A 20,642-nucleotide genomic window follows, 5' to 3' on the forward strand; every position below is an offset into this window, starting at 1 on the left:
CGCATCGACCCCACCTCCTGCCAGGGCGAGGGTTACTAATAACGCTAAGAACGTCACCAAACATACAGAGGCCGTCAAAAAGTAGGCAATTTGGAGGCCCCCTCGATAGAGAAAAGGCCCCTGGCAAGCGGAATACGGAGGCCCCTTTGAGCCCGGCCCCCTCCCCTGGAAATTCCTGGGTGCGCCCCTATTGGCCGGCATGGCAATATCAGTTTATCGGAATAAAAACTTCGGGACATTTAGTAAGTTTTATGTTACATTGTTACGTAGGTACCCTGCTAGCTTGATAATTTTATATTTTCTCCTAAATAATATTTTCTTAGATTATAAAAACTTGTGCGTCGCACACTTCCACTTCAAACGTGGGTATTTGCTGTAAATAGTTAGGTAACTACCTGATTGGACCTCAAGTTCACAATTGCGAATGGTAGTTAACCCGCGCACTGATCGGAGTGGGGCGTATATCCGCCCCCTGAAAATTTTCGTAAATAGGTAACGAAAAAAACCGCGGCGCGTAGCATCGCGAAATTTTGCACGACTATTCCCGCATCAATTTTACACATTGTGTACAAATTTGAACCCCCTACCTTTCAAGGTCAAGTCACCAGGTCACTTCGAATAAACCTGACCTCAAATCACTTTTTCAACTTTGTCACCGTGTCAGAGCTACATGGATGACGGAGTCCTTTGACAGTTGCAGGATGTAATTAGGTCATTGGTAGCTAGTAGCTACAATTTGCTTATCTCAGAATTTCGATATCGATGACCTAACTCCTAAGGTCAGGTCAATTTCTTGACCTCGTCATTATGACCTCCTCATACGATCAACCTTGACTACCTTGAGTCACCAAAGCTAGAATTTTAGCCAGATTGTGCTGCTGTGCACAGATGTTGACTGGTGTGTTCTGGTGAGAGCATGTTACCTCTATGTTAAAAATGCACATAATCAACATGGTATAGGGGGGTCAATTGGACCCCTGGCCCAGCTGTTTGGCCCCTGATCAAGCTAGAGCTTCGCCAAAAAATCAAGCGTGTTGCCTATGACGAGAGGAAGCCGAATATATCCAATTTCAAAGTCCAAGGTCATTACTTAACTTTCCAAGTCAGATCATTGACCCAAGAAGTTGGGAAAATCGGGACCTCTTTAGAGCTTCGTACAGTGAGGGTGTTACGGGAGTATTTCGGGGTGATTATCACGAGTTTCATGTTAGTTTTGATCACAGACGATAGCTTTATGCAATATATGCCAGGTCGGGTTAGGTTAGGTCAGGGCAACCAATAGGCGTCCTGCCTGCTATTCAAAGTAGGTGTTGCCTACCCTTGACAGCTTCTTAAGATGTTACGAAGGCACCACAAATACTTCGTAAATGTTCAAATGGCTGTTAAATTCAAAATCAGCTCCAAAAACTACTCTAGTAACAACTAAAACTAAAAAAGTGAACCAAGGTCATCAAAGGTCATTAACCTTGACCTGACTTTAACGTGACCTTGTCATCCACCATACTGCATTGCACCAGCACCATTACACCATGTTTGAACGTTTAAACCACAAAAAGACTGGAAACGTGCGGATAATGTGAGCTGGCATGCGCCGAATCGCGATTCTGGCCAAACATGGTCTCGATAAATAGGTCACAGGTCAAAAAGTCAGTTGGGTCAGGGGTCAAGAAATTCTTAGGTTAGGTGTAAAGTCGATGAGCTCGAGGGCACGGAAAGTTTCGTCGCGATCAGCTGCTTGTTTCACGAGAAATTTGCGACAAACCATGGGGGGTCATCCAACCGAAGGTATCTACCGTATGTATGTTTACCGTGTCGGGACCTCGGTATAAACGGACAGACGCACCCACCTCGAATAGTGTTATAGACAGCTGAAATCCGCTGCAATCATTTTAACTCGTATATGAGTGAAAAGAATCGGCATTTCGCGGATTCACTGAAAAAGAATCGCTAGTCCGCGGATTAACTAGGAAGTTCGCAGATCCCCGCGACTCTTCAGTGACTTCACGGACGCACTGAAAACTCTAGTAAATCCGCGGAGCCACGGCAGTGATTTCGCGGATTCACGAGAGTTTACGTGACTCCGCGGAGTCCCTAGGATCAACCAGTGACTTTGCGAACTCACGGATTTCGCGGACACACTGTAACATATGTAATCACTAGTCACTACGTGGACTGCTACTGAAATAGGGGAGAGTAGTCATATTGCGCCCTGTTCTTAAACACCTTCCTCCTGCCCAAAATACGATTCGAACGAATACTCCAACGTGTGCATTTACTTCACCACCAATAACTCGCTCTTCTTCTGGTCCACGGGGGCAGGTGAGGTGTCTCAGCTTTCTCGCAGACCATTGTTTTGTGATTTTCTCTATTTTCTTACGCGAAACAGTATTTCGACCTTTGCTAGTGTCATTACGAGCGAGCGAGCGCAGCGAGCGAAGTGAGCCTTTTCAATATAACGGAAAAAATCTCAGTATGAGCGGCCCGGCCCGGCCCGGCCTGTAACGCCTTTGAGAGGCTCATACAGGGTGATCGAAAAAAAGTGTCACCCGAAACTTAAAATCTACATAACTCGCGACTGGTAGGTCGGATGACTTCGCACCAGGCAGCATCGGAAAGAGCAGGCAATTTCTTTTCAATTGAATGTATTCATGATTGTTTTCTATTCCAAATCATGTCCCCATGGGCTCAAAAACCAGTCAATGTGCGGCTTTCACGTGAAACGAAATTCACCGAACGGGATCGGACACCGCTGAACGAGAACAATGAGTATCGTAACTCAACATGACACACACCTTACACATTACACATGGAGTGTATGTTGTTCACTGCAGACTGTTTCTCAGCTGACCTTAGACTCGTTTCTCAGCTGACCTTAGACAAGGAAGACCTTATCAGATCTTCCTTGCAAACATGCGGCCTCATTATTCACAAATTCGCCGGTAACTAACGAAACATTGCGACAACCTGCACTACAGGATTATCAATTTTATGCAGCGGTAACCATGGAACAGTTAAGAAAAATGCTCACGTGAGCTGTCACGTGGGCTGTCAGATCAAAAACTCGATCAAAAGTACAAATTTGCACAACCAAACTTTTAAACACGCCAAATTGCGTCCTTAACATACTTTTTGAATAGCTACATCTTCGTTTGCGGCATAAACCATGCATATTTACATCCATTCGAAAGGAAATTGTATGCTCTTTCCAATGCTGCCTGGCGCAAAGTCGTACGACCAACCAATCGCGAGTTATATGGCTTTTAAATTAGGGGTGACTTTTTTTTCGATCACCCTGTATCTCAGCAACCACTGGACCGATTGGCCTGCGGTCTTTTTTGCTGGGTAGCCCCATTCCTTCTACCCCGTAATTGACTACTTTGATACATCTCAGTGACCGTCGTGGCACGTGCCACGTGAAAAGTCGAGGGTGTTCAAGCTGTTTTGCAAAAGTAGTGATTTTGAGAGGCCCATATCTCAGCAGCCGCTTAGACGATTGTCTTGCGGTAATTTTTGTAGGGTAGCTGCATCCCTTCTACCAAAGGAAGGATATTCTTGATCTTAGTGAGGGACCCCCAGTGCACGTGCAAAATGCAAAAAGAAGAGGTGCCAAATTTGTTCCCATTTCAATAACTCGGTAATTGCTGGGGCGATTTCGCAGAAACTTGGCATACAGGTAGGCACCCACCAGGCAATGCATTCCCATGTGTTGCGGTTAGGGGCTACTGCACGTGCGCACGTGCAGGGGGCGTTTCCAGATCTCGAGAATGGCTGGGCGGATTGCGCTCAAATTTGGTACACGACTGGGGACCGGTTAGTAGGGTGCCGTGCAAAAGTCAGTTTGGACCCCGTTTGCACGTGCGCACGTGCAGAATGCCGCTTCCAGATCTCAGGAACGGCTGGGCCGATTGCGTTTAAATTTGGCACACCGCTAGCGATCGGTTAGAAGGGTGCTTTGCACAAGCCCGTTGGAAGAACCCTCTCGCCCTTGCGCACGTGCAGGGCTCACTATCTCCCTCGCTCGTTCTTCGCCCAAAAGGCGTTTTACTGGTGGCTTATCTTAGAGATAGTGATTCAACTAATTATCATTGTTAATTGTTCGTTTATGGCAGTTTTGAAAGCTTATCACCACTGTGGCTTCGCTGTCGCCGCCATATTTCAAGCTCATGAAAAATGTGTTCCATTCATAATTGCGCCCACCCCATTTTCGCCCTATTCTTCAACCCAGAGAAACAGCATCTGGTGGTTGGGAGACATTTCATTGAACACTTTGATCATTAGAGCGCTCGCCTTACCATTACCTTAGCCTTCACAGCATAAATGGTTAATGGGCTGACACGTGTTCAAATATCTAGGCTACTTAGTTAGCTGGCAAACAGTTGTTTTTGATAGGGCGTTTTTTCATGAGAGGCATGGGCGCTTTTTGATGGGGGTTCGTAAATGCGCCCTTTGCAGGTGTGTCGGAAAACATTTCTCTTGTTAATTTTTCTGGGTGTGATGCAAATTGGGAGTTGTTATTTGATGCCAAAATAACTGAGATACAATTTGAGCGACGAATGGGGCGACTAATGTGGTGACACAGACGCTGTGTAGTTATACGAGTCTCGTATGTTATCTAGCTCATAGCTGTGTAATCTTTGTGTTTTAAGATATCTATGATAATGACGATGTTGGTGCCATTGACCTGTCTGCTTTCGTCATTTGAGATATCATCAAGCATGACAGCTGGTCAACTTAACACGGCAGTTGCTAGGGTATGTCGCTACCCACCGTTTGCTGGGGGGGGGGGGGGCTTTAAACGCCCCAGCCGATAACTCGAGAACCAATAGGCGCAGCGAAACGCACGAGGCGGCACACGAGAGAGCGCGACGAGACGCTTCAGATGAGTACTTTAACCCGCGCCCTGCTGGGGGTGTTTGAACACCCCCCCTTGTGGCGTTTTTGGTACACCTTATCATACATCAATTCTACACATGTTGTGAAAATTTCAGACCAAGGTCATTCAAGGTCAGGTCACCAGGTCACTTGAAGTGACCTCACCTCATAAAAACTTTCAATGTCTGTCATAGCTACACCGATTGACCGATCGCTTTGAAACTTTCAGCGATTGCTAAGGGCAATAGCATGTACAAAATGTATATCTCAGAATTTTGATATCGATGACCTAAGGTCAGGTCAATTTTGCGACCTCGCCATTATAAGCCAATGGAAGAAAATTGAAATGAGCCTCTTTTGGATGCAAGACATTATAAACACTCCCAAACACCGAATTACAAGTGGTTTAGACACACTGAACATGAAAATGGTGTCCGTGACCCTTGCTTATGCCCTGAGGTCATCTTAGGTCACGAATGGTATCTAACAGTTTTTCGCAAATAACTTTTGATAGAGGCATGCTAGAGCGATGAAAACGCCTTAGATGTGTTCAGCTCGACGATACGGATCGACTGATATCCAACATGACCCTTTCCGGTCAGGTCATGACCTTGACCTGAGGTCAAATTTTCAAGTTGACCTTTCAAGGTCAAGTTATGGTTCATTCGATGCGTCTTGACGAGAGGAACACGATGCCGGTAAAAGTAAGCTCGTACAAGGCTTGGGTCAAAAGTTATTGCAGAAAAACTGTTTTCGAAAAAATCGGTTATTTTTGCAGTGTTTGCCCCCTGCAGGCAAAACCGTTGACGTTAGGTCAAATCTGAGAGAATTACTCAGAAAGGGCGTTAATAGGGCTATCGAATGCGCTTTTTTCCGCGGCGCTGTAGCTCTATTGGTTCCCGAGTTATGCGTTGGCTTCTTGGAAATTTTCGACATTCGACCTGGAAATCGGCGAAATTTTGCATTCAATGACCTCTACACCATTTTCGATGCATTTTAAGACAAATGAAGTCCAATTTAAAACAGTTGATTTCTGAATTAAAACAATTGACAGGCGGGTTAAAACACGTGACATTCAGCTTAAAACAACTGACATGCTATTTAAAATAAATGACAAGCAAATTAATATAAATGACATGCAATTTAATCATAAAACCAGTATAACGCCTTTTGGGGCGATTAACGGAGCGAGCGAGAGGGTGAGCCTTGCACGTGCGAAATTTCGAGGGGGTACCTCCAGCTGACTTGTGCACGGCACCCTACTAACCGGTCTCTAGCGATGTGCTAAATTTGAGCACAATCGGTCCAGCCGTTCTCGAGATCTGGAAGCGGCACCCTGCACGTGCGCACGTGCAAAATGGGTCCCAACTGACTTTTACACGGCACCCTACTAACCGGTCCTTAGCCATGTACCAAATTTGAGCGCCATCGGTCCAGCCGTTCTCGAGATCTGGAATCGACCCCTGCACGTGCGCACGTGCAGCAGCACCCCAACTCTGGCACATGGATATGCATTGCCTAGTGAGTGCCTACCTACATGCCAACTTTCAGCGCAATCGGCCCAGTAGTTACCGAGATATTGCAACAATTACAAAAGTGACACCTCTTCGTTTTGCACGTGGCACGTGCATAAGGGGTCACCCACATGCATCGGGAATAGTCCAATACTTGGTAGAAGGAATGAAGCTACCCTACAAAAATTACCGCGTGTAAATCGGTCAAGTGGTTGCTGAGATATAAGCCTCGCAAAAGCGTGACCACGGCCGGCCGGCCGGCCGGCCGGCCGCTCATACTCAGAAATTTCCGTTAATCTAAGGAAAGACTACGCTCGCTTCGCTCGCTCCGTAATTATAGTTACTTCAATCTATGCTGAATAATTACGTTTTAGTGCAAATCAAATAAACAATGTGTTCGACTACATATTTGCAATTGTGACAGCTCGTAAAACTTTAACATAGCAATACTTCATTGGATTAAAAATTCAAAGTGACTGGCGTTAGAGCTTCCATTTGATGACATTGAATCCTACACTACACTGTCCTTCTCCTTCTTAACCCGCATCCCGCTGGGGGTCCTGGATTTCCACGCCCTGCTGGGGGGGGGGGGGTGTTTGAACACCCTTCCCCTTCTAACTCGGCTCCTGGGCCACGCAGCGATACGCGGCAGGCAGTGTGCGAAAGAGTGACAAACAAAATGACGGAACTACTTCAGTCACTTTTTTGCTCAGGTCAAGGTCAGGTCACCAGAGGTCATTGAAGGCCCAATGTTGCAGATTTTCAGGCCAAATGTCAACAATTTTTAGAAGCCGACACATAACTCGGGAACCAAGAGAGCAGTGTAGAAAGATATGCGGCCTCAAACCTTAGCTGGTCCGTCTTACCCCACCTTCCCCTACCTAGTCGAACGCAACATTTTTTTTTATCATTTGCGGCAAAACATAATTATTCAACATAGCTTTACGTACCTACCTATATTGGTATGATTAAATTGCATGTCATTTATATTAATTTGCTTTTCATTTATTTTAAATCGCATGTCAGTTGTTTTAAGCTGAATGTCACGTGTTTTAACCCGCCTGTCAATTGTTTTAATTCAGAAATCAACTGTTTTAAATTGGACTTCATTTGTCTTAAAATGCATCGAAAATGGTGAGTGACCTGACCTTTGGCCTGACCAAAAAATTGACTGACGTGATTTCGTCATTATTTTTTACGCTCTTTCGAACGCCGCCTTCCGCGTATCGCTACGTGGCCCAGGAGCCGAGTTACAAGGGGGGGGTGTTCAAACACCCCCCCCCCCCAGCAGGGCGTGGAAATCCAGGACCCCCAGCCGGGCGCGGGTTAACACGCGCAGTGGAAGGGTTGCGAGTACTACGCCCAGTGGAAGGGGGGGGCGGATGTCGCCCCCCCTAAGATCTCAGTTCCCACTGGAGCTAGAAAGACGAAATTTGGAGGGTAGGTGGGAACCATGGGGAACTCTGTTGTGTGTGAATTTCATGACCCTTGGTCAATATCTTCAAGGTCAAATGAGGTCAAATGTGGTCAAATTTGCCATATTAGCGACTTTTTTGCGTTTACACGCCGATAACTCAAAAAGTTATCGGCCGATTTTCTTAAATCTTTCACTATACGAAAGAACAAACATTTGTGAGTATGTATGGTGAATTTCTAGATAATCCAACAATAAATATGGCAGTTAGAAGCCTGCTAAGGGTAAGATGTCGCCGGCTGAAGCGGGATCGGCCGACGCGGGAAACGCGGCAATCACAATTTTGTGTTTACACACTCATAACTCAAGTTGTTACCGGCCGATTTTCAAAATTCTTTGACCATATGATTGCCTGTACATTTCTCAGTCTTCTCACCGAATTTGACGCGAATCTAATGTAATCAGCGGTAAGGAGCGCGATGTAAAGACGGAACCGTCCCGCCCCGGCACAGTCTACAATTCAGGCGGCGCGTAACGGCTAGCGTCGGCCGCCGCGCCGCCGCGCCGCCGCGGCGGCAGGATGTTTGACTTTACACCGCTATTACTAGAAAAGTTGTGTACCGATTTTCTTACTTCTTGCACGAGAAGATCCGAAATTCAATTCTGGACAGGTAGCCGAAATTTCACATTGATATTATGCTTGCGGCGCGAGTTATTGGCGAAAAACAGGAGGGGTGGGCGAAATCCGCCCCCCTTCCACTGCGCTTGTTAAAGTTGAATTTTGAGTTCACAGGTCGGGTCAAGGTCAGGTCAAACACCTGAAATCGGGCTTCCATTAGCATGGACTTCAGGACTTAGCAATGGGCGCCTCTCGTCATAAACTCTGTCAAAACGGTGCACAATCCTTCATATAAGGCCTTCAAGAGTGTCAGTTCCATGTAGGGGTCAGTCAAGCATAGGTCAGGGTCAAGGTCAGGTCAACCGGGTAGGCACATATCCCCGAAAATCAAAACTGATATTCGCAGCCTCTGACACATGTTTTATGTGTAATTTTGGGCGTAGAACACGATGGTGACATTCATTTTATCATATGTGTAGTGTTTGGTTCAAAAATTTCAATTTAAGACATGCATGTATCATGGTCGTGAAGTAGTCACGAGAAATTGCCAAGATTCAGTTCAAAATTTTGAAAAATGCGGGATGATAATCAATAATCGAAGATAGCCATTTAATTGTTCATGGTATTGGCAGTCTAATGGCGTTGACGGCATGTCTGTATGTGTATTCTGTGATTTTATATGATTTTTTGAACATATGCTGTTTTTGGTCGAAAACTCAGAAATCATGATGTCACTAAAACCTCGATATCTTAAAAAAATTTCCGACCGATTTTTTTAAACTCTGTCACAATAAACTTCAATCAATTCCCTACAGGTACCCAAATTTTGGCGCGCCTGCGGCGCACCGTTTGTATGCTATGGCTCGGCGAAAAAAGTGGGGGCGTTTGACGCCCCCCCCCCCCCCACAGCAACTCGCGGGTTAAGCCGCAATAGGCCGATATCCTTAAGGTGGCGCAATATGACTTCACTCCCCTACTCACATTTGGTTGGCTTTGTGAATGCTAGTAAGGATCACTGCCAAAAATGAGATAGATATCAGTTTACAATTAAAATGAAGCCTTAATAATTGTCTCTATCTAAGTTGTCTAGAAAGACCAAAACCATCACATCTTTCTTTTCCGATGGTTCAAAATCGCTAATTCGTGGTCGCGCATGACGTCGCAAATAACTATTCGTAAACAACATGAAAAAATGAAGTTTTCATTCAATTCGAGGCGCTGAATGAATAGTAACAGATTTAAAATAATATGAAAAATTGATCTTTTTAGCCAGAAAATGATAAAATGATATAAGTCAAGAAAATATAAAATGATATAGTTTCAAATCAGAATTGCATGACGTCATTAACGTGGACAAATGTTTCTCGAGAATGAATAGATAGCAGTAGTATTTGCAACTTATTAGGAATTTCTGACGACAATCATGTTTGCTACCATATCCCAGACGTAAAGAGCTACCATAGCTATAAACCGCTACCGTAACGCAAATCAACTGGAAAGCGACGTTTTAATTGATTTTGCAATTTATCTAAGCGCAAACATACATTTTTTAGGCTTGGTTTTGACCTTCCAGGTCAGGCCAATGACCCGAAAACCGGGAAAATCGGGACCTGTTAGAAAGTCGTAAAGTGTGGCTGCTATGTGGTTTTCCGGGGTGCTAATCACGAATATTGTGTTAGTTTTGATCACAGATGATGTCTTTAAGCATTTAGACCAGGTCGGGTCAGGTCAGGTCAGGTCAGGGTTGTGACGGGTATTCGTAATCGTAATACGTGTCAACCGCTGATCACCTGTTCGGTCACCCTGATCGGCACAGCACCGGTCCTCTTTCCAGCAGCCTGCAGCAGCCGCCTCCTGCGGGCTGTGACAGCCAACCGAAACAGCTGTCTGAGTTAGCCCACCGGGCCCAGCAGTATCTAATGATAACTTATTAGATAAGTATTTTTTTAGTCTGATCGGTCACCCTGATCGGCACAGCACCGGTCCTCTTTCCAGCAGCCTGCAGCAGCCGCCTCCTGCGGGCTGTGACAGCCAACCGAAACAGCTGTCTGAGTTAGCCCACCGGGCCCAGCAGTATCTAATGATAACTTATTAGATAAGTATTTTTTAGTCATGGTGTATAACATTTTTTGGATCTTGCTTTGCAGCGCTAAGTTTGGCGGGCTGTAACTCTAAGACGGATTATTCAAATGCCAAATGTTAAACATTGAACTTGCAATGAAACAGAGATTAATATGTATTTTGAAATTTCGAAAAATACGCTATTTTTGACATATGACATATCGAGTTTTCTTTCATTTGTATTTTTTGGACTTTAGGACCAAACTTTTTGAATTTTTATTTCTTAAAAAAAAATATTTGGCTCATTGTCAAGAAGAATGCAAAAAATTAGGGAGGTGTTCTTTCTATAAATGTATTTATTTTATGTCACGATAACGGTTTCGAATAGTGATTTCGGGAGGGGGGCTTACAAATGGCGTGGTATAGCTGCCTAGTGACATCACGGGTTACTGAAATTTTTATTGAAGTCTGAGTCATCTGAAAAAATAAAAAGAGGGTTCATCCAGCCCTCTTTCATATAAGCGCGAGAATGAACAAGGCTGTTTGGTTCTGACATTGTTTTGGACGCCAATGACCATAGCTGTCCGAGATGAAAGTTGCAGGACACATACATCGACACCTTTTTTTTTAACCCCACATCTGCTCTCCCGTGAATTTCCGGGAGGCACGAAAGATCTCCTTTTAAAAGTGTCCAATCGTCCGATCCTGATCAAATATGTGTGTTCGTAGGCCTGTTCTGGTATTGCTTTATATGCCAAGACAGACAAACTTGAGAAAAATCGAGTGATTGTACCTTTTTTGAAGGTCTCTAAGCAACTTGTCTGAAATTCACCGGAGAACAAATGTGGGGTTTAAAAAAAAAAGGTGTCGACGTCCTCCAGAGACTTGCATATCTGGGAATTTTTTACGGTCATATGAGGTCAGGTCGGACAAGTGACATCACTGTTATAAGTCAATGGGGAAATATAAAAACTGTTATTTTGGCGCCAATAATGATCTAAAACTATCTCACGTACATGGTATCGTGATTCGTAACTGATTATCTGATAGCTTCGTAACTGATCGTGATTCGTAACATGTTACGAAGCTGTCAGAGGCGATTGACACTCACTAGTCACTACGAATACTTGGCAGGACCCTTACTGGTTGACCTGACCTGACCTGACCCGACCAGGACTAAATGCATGAGACATCTGATTTGTGATCCAAACTAACATGATATTCGTGAGCAGCACCCCGAAACCTCCATGGCAGTCATACTTTACGACTTTCTAACAGGTCGGTTTTCCTGACTTTTGGGTCATTGGCCCGACCTGAAAGGTCAACTTATGACCTAGGACCTTAAAATTGGGTAGCATTGGCTTCATCTCGTCACGGGCAGCACGCTCGTTTTTTTCCGCGAAGCTGTAGCTCTAGCTCAATAAACTTAATGATGATAATCATAATAATGATAAAATTAATATTTACGGACGAAATTACGTTTACGTATCACTCGATTTTTCTTGAGAAATACAGTGGAGCTAAATTCGGTGCTACCAATCGATGGTTTTAAAATAATTGAAGAAAAACGAAAGGCTTGAAAAATAGTGCTCGCCCACGGCGCCGTGATCTTTCACCCCTAGCGCCAAACCGTTCTATAAACACTTACCTCGTCATTGGTGAATATAAGGTTGACTTTTTGCCCATCATCTGCGAATAGAGAGAGAGAGAGAGAGCAAAGTTTTAATTAATGGAGCACTCGACTCGTTTCTATCTCACTTCGTATCACAAAATATCAGCAAAGCATCTATCCATGTTGATCCACGAGTCGCTGGGGGGGGGGGGGCATTAAGTTGCCCCTTTACGTTTTGTGTGATATATCCGAAGCGTGATAAGATACGAACCTAAAACTAGGTATACCTTCAAATGAATACCTAGACCTTGTGTTTTACACAAGCAGTGAGAACTCACATTTTGAGTTCAAACACGTGACTAGCCCGATAAAGATCAGGGTATATTGACTTGCAGGGTATGGTCATTTGGCAGCCCAGGATTTGTTACGGATAATGCGCAGCAAAGACATCTCTGGCGCATGCTTTTAGCATGAGGATACTTTTTACAATATATGACGTATTTATTATTTTATTACAGTTTTTTGGTGCTATTTGTGTTTTCTTTTAATTTTTACCCTTTATTTAATTAGCAATTTGAATTTACAAATAAAATATGTTTTTGTCGATGCTGTGGATATCTTTAAAAAAGAATTGACGTCATCAAAACTTGAGTGAAACAATTAACTACTTTCACGTAAACTTGACCTTGTTGGTAATGGGAAAAATGTAATGTAAACACCAGTAAAACGCCTTTTGGGCGAAGAACGAGCGAGCGAGATAGTGAGCCCTGCACGTGCGGAGGGGCGAGAAGGTACTTCCAACGGGCTTGTGCAAAGCACCCTTCTAACCGGTCGCTAGCGGTGTGCCAAATTTGAACGCAATTGGCCCAGCCGTTCCTGAGATCTGGAAGCGGCATCCTGCACGTGCGCACGTGCAAACGGGGTCCAAAATGACTTTTGCACAGCACCCTACTAACCGGTCCCCAACCGTGTACCAAATTTGAGCGCAATCGGTCCAGCCGTTCTGGAGATCTGGAAACGCCCCCTGCACGTGCGCACGTGCAGTAGCACCCTAACCGCAACACATGGGAATGCATTGCCTGGTGGGTGCCTACCTGTATGCCAAGTTTCAGCGAAATCGCCCCAGTAATTACCGAGTTGTTAAAAGGGGAACAAATTTGACACCTCTTATTGTTGTATTTTGCACGTGCACTGGGGGTGACCCACATGCATCGAGAGTATCCTATTTTTGGTAGAAGGGATGCAGCTACCCTACAAAAATTACCGCAAGACCATCGCCCAAGCGGCTGCTGAGATATGAGCCTGTCAAAATCACTACTTTTGCAAAACAGCTTGAACACCCTTGACTTTTCACGTGGCACGTGCCACGACGGTCACTGAGATGTATCAAAAATAGTCAATTACGGGGTAGAAAGGATGGGGCTACCCAACAAAAAAGACCGCAGGTCAATCGGTCCAGCGGTTGCTGAGATATAAGCCTCTCAAAAGCGTTACAGGCCGGGCCGGGCCGGGCCGGGCCGGGCCGCTCATACTGAGATTTTTCCGTTATATTGAAAAGACTCACTTCGCTCGCTGCGCTCGCTCGCTCGTAATTAATCAGTCTCGGTGCTTGAATGTTGATTTGTGGTAAAAGCTAGTTATTTCTTTGAATTGTGGTGGAGTTTTGGTTCAGTAGGTATATTTATATTATCCACCCGCTGAAATTCAATGCAAGCAATTTTGAGCTGAAATTTGTGCATCATTTGCGCTGAAAGCTGGGGTCGTGCTGTGAAACATCAAAGAACTCACCTGTTCAGCTCAAACTCACCTGTTTGGGGTTCCCTGCCTTTAAGAGTACAACATAGAGGCGCAAATGTAAGCCCCAATAAAACAAGCCCCTGGCCGGAAGTTCAGACCCTCTTCAGACCCGCTCGCAGGATGAGTCTGCTGCTAGATATACCAGCGTGCTGAAAAATTTGGTGACCACCATTCACAGTAAAATTCTGCTGCAGCCGTGCGCCGTAAAATTCAGCGGCCACCATGCGCTGAATTCAGCGCATGCAAAATTACGCCAGGCTGAGACTTGTGCTGAAATTTTTGGTGCAATTCTGCCATTACGCCGAACATATTTGGCATGTGTTTTTTTCAGTCTGGGCGTGGCCAGCCAGAGCAGCTCTGCGCTCCAAGGTCCTGTGGTGGTGAACGTCTCGCCTCACCAGAGGTGGACTGTCGATGGATGCCAAGATGCCAGCTTTCAAACACCAGGTCCCAGAATCAATGCGTAAGTATGTACATTTACCTTTTCCAGACTTAGCTCTGCCTTAATACTGCTGTGATTGTTTGGAAGACTAATAAATCTTGCATGCTTTGTACACAGGATGACTAGACTATTAGGCAAAACATTTTACCTGCATTAAAATCGTGCTAGTGAGTAGTGACCAATATGCATGTTGCTTTCTTGTCCATCAACTATTTTTTTGGAAGCATTGATTCAATGCAACTTGAATAAAAGTATGTACAGTTGTCAGTTACACATAAGAAAATACCATTTTACTTATTAGATTAAGAGTTGCTCAGTGATTGCACAGTTTCTGAAAGAAAGATGGTTACCATGATGCCTGTTGTTCTCGATTATTTGTTTTATAGGGGTGCTGCAGCGTCAACAGGCTCATGATACTTACTGCCTTTTTGTTATGCCCTTTGTCCACGCCATTGACAATATTGTTCTGCAAGAAAAAGTATAAATTAAGTGTTTTTGCTGGGTAAAGGGTGGGATTTATTTGTTTGTTTCTTTTTGTAACTACACGCTCCGCGGCTGAACCTCTACCTGTATGGAGTGTGCCGTGTCATGCTGCGCCGCATAAAAACGCATTATGTTATGCCGTCCTAATTGCCTCGCATCGTATCATTTAAGACAATAATTTAAGCGTGAGCGTAACGTGAAAGGCCACAACATTGAGAAACTCCGACACATTTTTTCCCTATTTGTTGTCAGGTCTCCGGAATGGTGCGACAGAAAGTCCGGCCCGCCTACGAGCTGCTGTCTGCTTCGTGCGGTCTGGCCGCACAGACGTACTCGGTACATGCCCGGAAATGAGAAAGATACAGCCTTCCTCTTCACCATTGACAGCGGCATGGACGTCCTCAACAGCGGCCATCCGAGGGACGCCAAAACACTGCGGAGAGGCTACTCCGGCACTCCCGGGCAGGAGGACGCCCTCTCTAAGCTGGTGGAAGAGGTGGAGAGACTGCAATTCGGCTCAGCTGGTCACCTCCCGTTCCAGAAGGGTCTAGTAGTGACAGTGAAGGTGGAGCGGGGTCTGCTCGCTGACGTGCAGCAGCGTTTTGGCCCGGACTGCTAACTGCTGCTCCGCCACGTCACCCAGAACCGGCTTTAGGGCTCGTTCAGTCACATCCACGGCTCTGGCGGCGGAAGCCCCAACCCCACGACGACAGAGGTGAAGGGGCGCCTCCGCCTGTTCACTCTGATCCAGCTTGCGCGTCACGGGCCCACGGCGTGCAGATTAAGAGTCGCTCACCCGCGGCGCTCCCGGTACCAGCGGCGGAGGTGGAGGCGGGGGCAGAGCCGGAGGCAGACGAGGACCAAGCCGACCAGGCGCAGATGGTGTGCTGGAGGCGGTATGCCCTGAGCCACCCCAAGAAGTTCAGTACCTGAGGGGACGGAGAGCCTGGAGCCCGTTCCTGACGAGCCAGCCCCGGACGCAGAGGAGGAGGCGGAGCAGGAGAGGGCGCAGCTACTGCGGGAGGCCGAGACAGTGCATATACCGCCTGCGCCCTCAGCGGCGCTGGACGCTGAGACTGGTGTGCCGGCCACCGAAGGAACAATGGCGCGTCTGGCCGGCTACATCGCCAGAAAATGCGGCCCCAGCTTCGGCGCGCTAGCGATAGCATCTGAGGACGCGCCAGTTCAGACGCTCTGGACTCGACTGCGCAGTGCGGCCGGCGGACTCACGATCCCCTCCCAGCCCTGCTTAGACCTGTTTAATCAGCTCGAGGCAGAGTTCATATATGTTTCACGTGTTCGCTGAAGTGTCTTGAAAATGCTCAAATGTGTGCCATTCGTGATTTGCCTGATGATGCAGTACAAGTACTGTGAAACGCGTTGCAGTTAATATAGCTGATGATATGTAAATGCAGTCTACATCCATATCGTGCTCAAATAATGTAGCGCACAAGCTACCCTGAGGGAGTACCCTGGTATGCTGAGTATGTTTTCGTAGTGTTACATAGCGTACCGTCGGACAGAATGGAGCTATGCTGCTGTGACATTCATCGAACCTCCCGTTTGATATTGGTTGCATACTGTGCATGTGTGCACTTTCACATATCGTGTTATCTGAAATTGAATCGACCTATGCCGCTGTGCCGCTGCCTAGGTTGCCGGCGACAGCGGCGGGGCGCATCTGATCGGCACAACGTTACAGATCAGGATCCGTCCTGTCTGGAGGTAGTCGGACCGGTGTTTGTCTAGCCAGATGTACTCCATCGTATCACTGATGTTCATCTGTAAGGCTGTGCTCTTGCCTAATGCTGCTTCCATCCATTCAGTCAGTTTTGAATTGTAATAGAGGAAGCCAGATGTCATAGATGTCTTCGTTTAAGGGATTGTTTTCGCATGTCATGCATCGGAAATACAATCAAAATAGAATTAATTGATGATCAGCTATGCAACCGCAAATCAGCAGCATCGAATCTATGTACAGCATTGTTATGCACTTCTACAACCGAAGTGATCCGACGAAACACCAGCGACCATAAGCCAAAATATAGCTTATATGCCCTGGAACCACAAGTGTTTGCTAATTCGATGCACATGAATACCGCGACTTTTCATGGAAATCAACAGCTATTATCACCGGTAACCAAAAACGTCATTGCCAGACATTCATTTCAATGATAGCAACACAGCAACGCTAGTCAATGGGATGTAGAACTTCTTTCGGTGACATATTTTGCATACTTCTCTACTTTTCTTCAGTAAAACTGACCCGGGATGCATAAGGTAATCCATTTAGCTTTCAAATGACATTAGAAGTTTTGATTTGAGTTTCATAGTTCCTGAGATAATGCGGCTAGAAAAATGGCTAAAATTAGGGATTTTCCCATAGCTCAACATTAGTGAAGGAAAAACTTCAAGCTCTGGTGACGTCACGTGAGGAGGAAGCTGCCAATGACAATGACCGGGGGCCGATAAAGATTGTAAGGTGCCCCTGAGTACCAAGTGTGTAACGTGAGTGCTTTTTTCGTATTGTGTGACTGTGATTTCTCTCACCTGCATGTTTTTACCCACCATCATGTGACTTTGGGCTGTAATAGCCACAAACTATTGTGGATTGCCCTGTTAACGTCAATACATACATACATACATACATAGGCCACATTTGAGGACCATTTGGTGATTGTAGCACTAAAGATGAAGTCACAGTGACGTAATATATTATTGTCGTTTTCCGAAGTTTCTGATGTCACTGGGCATGAAATGCAACGGTAAATAAACTTAAAGGGACTATCCCACCTTTAACATGGGGTTTGAGTTGAGATAGCCAATTTTGCGGCGAGGTTCAGAAACCACTATCTATCTAGGTTGCAACCCCCGCGGCCTCTTGGTGTTGAAGAAATTCGTTCCCTTCATTTGAAAATGGGCCTTGTACAAGGCCCTATCTTCAACATGGAGCGACCGTTAGTGTGACGTCACCTCGTTTAGTCATTCTGATTTAAATGGGTCTGTTCGTTGAAAAATCGCTTAAAACTTGGTCTGAACTTTGTTGTGGTGCCTACAGAGTAAAAAGAATCAGCTTTATGACAGTAATGTGGCCTGGGGAAGGAGGTAATTTTGGGCTGTGACGTCACATATTTGAAAGTTTGTGTTTGGAATATGGGAAGCCTAAGATGTTTAATGAAAGATAAATGCCAGAACCGTGTTCCTGGTCATCCAATCTATAATGTCGGGCACAATTTAACTGGTTTTAACAACATTTTAGAAGGTGGGATAGTCCCTTTAACAGCACTTGCTGTCATCCCGGCACATTTGAGTACACTTCCAACGAGTTCCTACTAGTGATCGGTACTATATATTCGGTTACATATATCGAATACCCATATCGCGAGGAAACTAATAAACTCGAATTTATGGACTTCTGACTCACCTACTCAATTACAAGGCTACGGCAATGTGCGCATGCGCAAGACCTTTTGGTCTCAGGCCCAATCTTAGGTAGGGGAGAGTGGGGCTAGTTGTTACAGGGGTAAGTTGTTACAAAGGAAATATCTTTAAAAATACTCTTGATATGGCGCCAATATTTACGCTAGCAGAAAGGTTACGCACATTTTACATGTCACTGCAGGCTCAGACCTGGTGGAATGCCATGTCGTCCTGTAGGCGCACTGGGGTAAGTTGTGACAGCAAAAGTATTTTTTGCTGGCCAACACTTTGAGTTGTTTTTTGTCAAGGTTATTTGTGTGAGAATGTTGAATGTATGTTCACAAAATTAAGCGATGATTTCTTTTGTAAGATCACCAAGTAAAACGCACTAGCCTATCAGGGAGCACTAGCCACCAAGTAAAACGACTACACACAATCAGGGAGACAACCACTAAACACACGTCTCCCTCGCGTCAACACCGGCAAATTAAACCTTATGCCTGTGACACTCGACCAGCTGCGACGAGTGCTTTTCTCTCTTCCAAACAAATCAGCAGCCACTGACGATGACATACCGATAGCTATATTGAAGCAAACATTTAGTACTATAGGTAGAACACTTCTCAGAATTATAAATAAAAGCATAGTCTCAGAAACCGTGCCCGATTCCTGGAAAAGGGCAGTAGTATTACCCCTCCATAAACGAGACGATCCCGCTGTCGTTTCGAACTTCAGACCCATCACACTCACGCCGACCATATGTAAGCTTGTCGAGAAGCTTGTTCACGAGCAACTTGTCTCATACTTAAACGCTGAAGGCCTCATAAACTCTGACCAGCATGGATTTTTAGCTAAACACTCAACCTGTACGGCGCTTTTAACAGTAACAGATGCGATTTTACGAGGCATGGATCAATCAGAGGTGACGATTTTAACATTGCTAGACCTGAGCCGCTGTTTCGATGTGATTGACCATGCCAACCTTTTGACAAAGCTACAGCAACATCAGGTATCACCCGGCTGGTTCAAAAGCTACCTGGGAGGTCACACTCAGCGCGTAAGGGTTGGTGATACACTGTCGGCGCCTCTGAACATTACCATCGGCACTTTCCAGGGGACGTGCCTTGGAGCGCTACTGTTCAACATCGCGTCCAACGACATTGCATGTCATGTCCCAACCGAGCTCAATGGTTTCCGTATAACATTTGTTAGATATGCTGACGACACTCAGATCGCAATCACAGGACCCCGTGCTAGGATTTTAGATATGAAAACCTCTCTAGAAAGTGTTTTAAATGTTTTACAAACATGGTTTATGCAAAATGGAATGCTTGTAAACGCGAGCAAAACTGAGATTCTTTTATGCGGGGATAGGCGCCAGCTCAGAGCAATTAGCGTGATTCCCACAATTCGTTTCTTGAACCAGGAGCTTCAATGTTCATCCAGCGTTAAGAACCTCGGCGTAATCATGGATCAAACTCTGTCCTGGGAGCTGCATGTGACTCGTGTTACCAGCCGATGTATAGGTATACTCATTGCTCTTTCACATGTTAAACATATCTTACCGCCTGATGTCTTACCTCGCCTGATCGACGCGCTCGTGTTTTCACATATCCGCTATTGTGTACAAGTTTATGGCAGTGCTAACCTGACTGTGATTGCGAAAGTACAAAAAGTGTTTAATCTCGCCGCTAGAGTGCTGTCAGGCCGCCGCAAATACGATCACATATCAGATGTACTTCGCGATTTGGAATGGCTAGATGCTCAACAGTTTGTGAAATTCTCTGACATATGTTTGCTTCATAAGATTTTGACGAGCGGTGAACCATGTGCAATTCGATCTAGTCTTTCATACAATCATGAGACCATCCATCGTACAACTCGACAGTCAGATCACTTGAACCCAGGACGTGCTCATAACAACCATGGAAAGAGACTTTTTACATATCGTGCCGCTAGCCTTTACAACCAATTCGTTATCAATGAAAACATCGATGTCACTTCAATACGCATGCTTAAACGCCAGGTTCGTGCCGCGATTTACCGTGTGTGATTATCCTGTATGACGACGGTCTATGAATAGCCCTGTACTGTGGAATGACCGGATTATGTGAAATAAATAAATAAATAAATAGCCTCTTCATGTAAACAAACATTTGAGTTCAGTCTTGTGAAAGTCGGCCGCCGCAGGGCCGGGGCATGTTTAAAGATGGTCACCCAAGACTGCTTATAGCGTGCTCCATTTCATCTGGGCGTAAATTTCCTGCAGAAAATCAAACTCCGGTCAGTATAGCAATGCATGGTTCCCTTGGCGTTGCAGTAAAGGCAAATCAGAGTTTGAGCCACTGTTTGATGAGCCTTTTCATGCGTGTGGAGTACAGTAATGGTTTATGCTTTATTGTTCTTGC

The 20,642-nt window shown here is 45.4% G+C and overlaps 1 protein-coding gene and 2 long non-coding RNA genes across 3 annotated transcripts in view; 2 read left to right on the forward strand and 1 right to left on the reverse strand.

The window, feature by feature from the left end:
- Positions 1 to 20,642, reverse strand: part of LOC122380003 (sodium bicarbonate transporter-like protein 11) — a 266,840-nt gene that overhangs the window by 174,448 nt on the left and 71,750 nt on the right. The window contains exon 2 of the mRNA XM_043362737.1: positions 12,129 to 12,169. Coding sequence (XP_043218672.1) covers positions 12,129 to 12,169 — 41 coding nt within the window. The remainder of the gene's footprint in view (positions 1 to 12,128; positions 12,170 to 20,642) is intronic.
- The window catches only part of LOC122380008, a 55,158-nt gene that overhangs the window by 27,173 nt on the left and 7,343 nt on the right, over positions 1 to 20,642 (forward strand). The window lies entirely within an intron of this gene.
- On the forward strand, positions 13,684 to 16,744 carry LOC122380007. Its single transcript, XR_006256268.1, has 3 exons — positions 13,684 to 13,767; positions 14,221 to 14,352; positions 15,067 to 16,744. It is a non-coding gene; the product is annotated as an uncharacterized LOC122380007 (long non-coding RNA).

The sequence above is a fragment of the Amphibalanus amphitrite genome, unplaced genomic scaffold, assembly GCF_019059575.1.
Source record: "Amphibalanus amphitrite isolate SeventyFive unplaced genomic scaffold, NRLGWU_Aamphi_draft 000089F_arrow, whole genome shotgun sequence".
NCBI lineage: Eukaryota > Metazoa > Arthropoda > Thecostraca > Balanomorpha > Balanidae > Amphibalanus > Amphibalanus amphitrite.